This window comes from Setaria viridis, chromosome 2 (assembly GCF_005286985.2).
Source record: "Setaria viridis chromosome 2, Setaria_viridis_v4.0, whole genome shotgun sequence".
Classification (NCBI taxonomy): Eukaryota; Viridiplantae; Streptophyta; class Magnoliopsida; order Poales; family Poaceae; genus Setaria; species Setaria viridis.
The window spans coordinates 10,489,715-10,495,461 of NC_048264.2; the positions used below are offsets into that span (position 1 = coordinate 10,489,715).

At 44.7% G+C, this 5,747-nt stretch overlaps 1 protein-coding gene across 1 annotated transcript; it reads right to left on the minus strand.

Annotated features, from left to right (window-relative positions):
• Positions 1–4,263: 4,263 nt before the first annotated feature.
• Positions 4,264–5,178, minus strand: LOC117844086 (uncharacterized). The gene has a single exon (XM_034724859.1). It carries the CDS (start codon positions 5,176–5,178, stop codon positions 4,264–4,266), a length of 915 nt encoding a protein of 304 aa, XP_034580750.1.
• Between the last annotated feature and the right edge of the window lie 569 nt (positions 5,179–5,747).

Here is a 5,747-nt window from a genome sequence, read left to right on the forward strand (position 1 = left end):
ACAATATTCAATAACTGAAGGTATACTCCACCAAAAAATATGAAACTTGGACAGAAGTTACATCTCATAATCCTCTAAAAATTTTGTATGATCCACTTTTGGAGGAGAAATCGTTTAGGTTGCCAAAACTATAAGGACAGCAGCACTGCCCGTGCTACAGGACAGCACACCTTAAATCGAGCTTCAAACCGTGTTTTCTCCAACAAATCCACTAATCCTTAGGACCAAGAACCTCCTAAAAACATCAATTAGAAGATGTAAAGTGGATTCACCTCACCTTGGTCATTCCCCAAACCCTAGGGCAGCAGGAAGATATGGGGAAAGGACCGATCTACATGGAAGATGCACCTTTTCTTGCTCCTCTTGTTGTCCTCGATCCGTTTTGCTAGTTCCCCCCAAGGGTTTGCTGCTTTAGAGAGGGGATTTAGGGAAGGGAAGGTATGGGAGAGTAGGGAAGGAGGAAGAAACGTGAGAAGGGAGAGAGGACCGGTCTGGATAAGATGGGAGGGGGGCAACGGGCCAGGGAAAAGGGTTGGGCTGGCTGGGCCTTTGAATTTTTTTAGTGTGTTACATTCTCCCCTCCTTTAAAGAATTCATCCCCGAATTTAACTACTCAAAGATATACCAACTTGATAAATTAAAACTTACCGCTCTCAAAGAGTTGTGGGTACTTCTTGCGCATTTGGTCCTCGAGCTCCCAACTCGCTTCATGCTCAGACTGATTACTCCATAGAACCTTGACATATTTGATGGTCCTCTTTCTCATGACTCGCTCGGATGAGTCTAAGATGCGTTCTGGGTGATATTCCACAATTAGATTTGGCTCCACAATAAGTGGCTCCAAATCAATCTTGTGCTCAGGATCCCTCAAATATTTTCTTAACATAGATACATGGAAAACATTGTGCACTTGCTTCAATGATTCTGGAAGCTGCAAGCGATATGCCAAACTGCAAACATGGGCTGTGATCACAAACGGACCAATGTACCTTGGGCTAAGCTTTCCTGTGGTGCCAAACCTCACAACACCTTTGGTTGGCGATACCCTAAGAAGAACATGGTCACCCACTGCAAACTCTAGATCTCGCCTCCTCACATCAGCATAATTCTTCTGCTGGCTCTGAGCAGCCAACAGATTCTGTCGTATCTCTCGCACCTTTTCAGATCTCTCTCAGACCCAATCTGGACCAATCAAAGATCTCTCACCCAAAGTTTCCCAGCATATGGGAGAAATACACTTCCTACCATACAAAGCCTCAAATGGAGCCATCTTGATACTAGCTTGATAGCTGTTATTATAAGCGAACTCTACCAAAGATAGATGATCCTCCCAACTACCTTTCCATGAAAGAACACAAGCACGAAGCATGTCCTCTAAGGTCTGAATAGTCCTCTCCGACTGACCATCAGTCTGAGGGTGGAAAGCAGTGCTAAGAGTCAAATTTGTGCCCAATGCACTATGCAAGCTTTGCCAAAAGTTAGACACAAACTTGGGATCTCGATCAAAAACAATGGACTTTGGCACACCATGAAGCCTTAGCACTTCTCTCATGTATAAGGGAACCAAATCTGGTGCTGAACTAGTTGACTTCATCGGAATGAAATGTGCAGACTTAGTGAGTCTATCCACAATAACCCATATGGCATCTCTCCCTCGAGGTGAGCGAGGTAACCCGACCACGAAGTCCATGGTGACATGTTCCCATTTCCACTCAGGGATCTCCAAAGGCCGTAATAAACCCGCAGGCTTTTTATGTTCTGCCTTAACTTGCTGACAAATTCCACAAGATGCTACATATTTGCAACATCAACTTTCATCCTTTTCCACCAAAAATTTTTCTTTAAATCCCAATACATCTTGGTCTCACCAGGGTGAATTGTGTAAGGTGTTCGATGTGCCTCCCTAAGTATATCCATCTTCACATCAGAATTTTGTGGCACACAAAGACGCCCTCTAAAGCGAATAGCACCATGTTCATCTATGGTGAACTCCCGTGGTCTACCCCCTAAAATTCTCTTTCGAACCTCTTGAAGCAAACGATCATGTTGTTGAGCCTCACGCACCTGATCAACTATGGGAGACTGAATAAGCATTTGAGTCTCTTGATGTGCACCGCCCGCATAACAAAACGAAACCCCCATGCGATCCATATCAACAATCAAGGACATCACTGTCTTAGGAACACTTGTCCTACTAAGAGCATCTGCCACCACATTTGCCTTTCCTGGATGGTACTGGATGGTGAGATCATAGTCCTTAATCAATTTTAACCATCTCTGTTGCCTCAAGTTGAGTTATTTTTGTGTGAAAATATATTTGAGACTTTGGTGATCTGTAAATATATCACATGACTCTCCATAAAGATAATGCCTCTAAATCTTTAGAGCAAAAATAACTGCAGCCAACTCTAAATCATGTGTGGGGTAATTTTGCTCATGCTTCTTCAATTGCCTTGATGCATAAGCAATCACTTTACCTTCTTGCATAAGCACACAACCAAGCCCGATTCGAGAAGCATCTATATACAAAGTGAAGTGTTTGCCGCTCTCAGGTAATGTCAATATAGGAGCATTCACTAACTTATTCTTTAGAGTTTGGAAACTGGCCTCACACTCTTTAGTCCATATGAATGGAACACCCTTCTTAGTGTGATTAGTCATTGGCTTAGCAACAATTGAGAAACCCTGCACGAAACGGCGATAATAACCTGCAAGCCCAAGAAAGCTCCGAACCTCTGTTACATTGGTCGGTCTTTGCCATTCCACCACTGAGGCAACATTTTTAGTATCCACCTTAATGCCATGTTGATTAATGACATGACCAAGGAAGCTCACTTCAGAAAGCCAAAATGCACATTTCTTCAACTTTGCATAGAACTTGTTCTTCCGGAGTGCATCCAAGACAAGACTGAGATGAACCTTATGCTCCTCCTCTGACTTGGAGTAAACTAAGATATCATCGATGAATACCACAACAAAAACATCCAAGTACTCATGCAACATCCTGTTCATGGCCTCCATAAAAACAACAGGGGCATTTGTTAGTCCAAAAGACATAGCCACATACTCATAATGCCCATACCTGGTATTAAAAGCCGTCTTCTCAATATCCTCTTCCTTGATACGTAGTTGATGGTAACAAGATTGCAAGTCAATATTAGAGAATACCTTGGCACCTCTCAATTGATCAAAGAGAGCATCAATACGAGGCAAAGGGTACTTGTTCTTGATTGTTACTTGATTAAGTGCTTGATAATCAACACAAAGTCTTTTAGTGCCATCCTTCTTTTCTACGAACAAGACTGGGGCAGCCCAAGGTGACATGCTTGGTCGGATAAACCCTTTAGCAAGAAGTTCATCCAATTGCTTCTTTAACTCCACCTGCTCCATAGGAGCCATCTTGTATGGTGTCTTATATGTAGGTTGTGTTCCAGGAACCAACTTTATGTGGAAAATAGCCTCTCTTTCAGGAGGTAAACCTGGGAGCTCATCTGGGAAAACATCTGGATAGCGACAAACCACTAGAATATCATCCACTCGCAAGGGAACCTCCTGATCACCAATCATCACAAAAAGAATACCAGTTTTTTGTGTCCATCAATCAGGAAATAACTGACACAACAAGGAGATAGAGTACTTCAAACCACTCCCTTGAAAGATCATCTCTCGTCCTGATGGTGCTTGCAAAGTGATTGTTTTCCAGAAACAAGAGATAACAGCCTTATACTAGGAGAGCCAGTCCATGCCAAGAATCACATCAAAAGGCTCCAACGGAATCACCACTAAGCTAGCAATAAAATCCTCATCCGCAAGAGTGACAACACAGCCTGGACAAACTATAGAACTCGAAACAAGCCCTCTAGCAGAACTAACAACGATAGCCTCCCCAATCCTTTCAACAAAAAGACCCAAACGACCAACAAAAGCCTCTGAGATGAAAGAGAAACTAGCTCCAGAATCAAAAAGAGCATGAGCATCATAAGAATCAACTGAGATGATACTTGTTACCACGTCACCACGATCTCTAGCGTTAGTGGCAGGCATAACATATGCCCCTGGAACACCAGATGAAGAAGAGGCACCCGAAGTAGGACCCGTCGGAGTGGGAGCCCATGGAACCATGGGTGCTAAAGGAGTAGCATGGGGCATCCAGTAAGCCCCAGTCTGAAGCGTAGGGGCAGCTGACGGAGTCACCGGTGGCGCTAGCAAGTACTGAGGTGTAGGGGCAGGTAGGTACTGCTGCGGTGGCGGTGCAAGTAGGTGCTACTGCGGTGACAGTGCAGGTAGGTGAGGAGTAGAAGATGCAGCCACCATCATATGGAATGCACCATTGGGAGCTAAAGAAGACACTAGCTCCCAATGAAGCTTGGCATCAGGATTCTTCCTACAAACCACGTCCTTGCAATCTTGACCACAAATAGAGCACTTGCCGGACCATCGGCACTCTCGAAGACGATGTGCATCTCCACATTTGAAGCACACCATCCCCGTACCAGGTTTGGGAATGGCACGATACTGAGGAGTACTCCCTCCTGGAGTACGAGACTGAGTTGAACCACCACGGTACGGCTGGTGACGCTGAAACTTGCCCTTCCTATGAACATGACCACCAGAATGGCCCTTCTTGTCACCCTGACCACGAGACTGGTCACCACTCGAAGGATTATTTAGATCAGCTGTGACCTGAAGCTGCATCTCAACTCCCAAGGCTTTCTCTACCATGGAGCGAAAGTCTGTGACTTCAAAGGCACCCAACACATGGTGAATTGAAGGCTTAAGGCCTTGACGAAATTGCCTTGCTTTCTCTGCATCTTCATGGGCCACATGTGGAACAAAACGAACAATCTGGTTGAACCCCACCTCATACTCAGCCACTGTCTTCCTTTCCTGCACATAGTTATTTAGCTCAATTTTCATCTTGCCCAGGAAGGTCACTGGGTAAAACCTTCTCTCAAACTGCCTAAAAAACTCAGGCCAAGTTAAAGAACCATGCACAGCCGTGCGAGCTGACTGCACACCCTTCCACCAAATCTGTGCCTCACCCTTTAGTAATTGTGCCCCATAACGAACACGATCATGAGTTGACACCTCAAAAGCTTCCATCTTATCCTCCACATATGACAACCAATCAGCAGCCTGAATAGGAGTACCACTGCCATCAAAACTATCCAGCTTCATGCCAACCCACTCTCTCAGCGAGACACCACTCTCAGGGCCAACTGGGGCAGCAACTTCCTGAGTAGAGGTAGTAGGATTAGGTTGTGTTGCACCCGCACGAGCAGCCTACCTCAAAGTCCTCATCTCATTTTGCATCTCACGCATTGCGGCAAGTAATTCTGCTTGACTAGTGCCATCAGCTTGGGTACCGCTCGCTGGTCGCGCCCGACCTTGCTTCTTAGGCGGCATAACTGCAGCCACCACAAGACACAAACAACACAAATATCAAGCTCCAACAATTTAAAGTATGCATAAAGACAAAATAATCCATACATACAAATGTACCCGTACCCAACCTACAAGTGCAAGTGTGTCAAATTAGACCTTATTTTTCCTAGGATTAAATTAACCTAAGCTCTAATTACCAACTGTAACACCCCAAGAAAAACAAACGCCACCTTAGGATGCTACTAAGCCACACCGGACAAAAGGGAAAGATTTTGACAGCATCTTCCCTAAAACAGGAACACCGTGGAAGCAAGAAACAATAAGATATGAAAATAGATAAAGCACACTAGCATAAATAAAAG

What these genes read in the sequence shown, in the direction of transcription:
- LOC117844086 (XM_034724859.1), bottom strand. Translation starts at nt 5,178, where the DNA reads ATGAAGCTGGATAGTTTTGATGGCAGTGGTACTCCTATTCAGGCTGCT.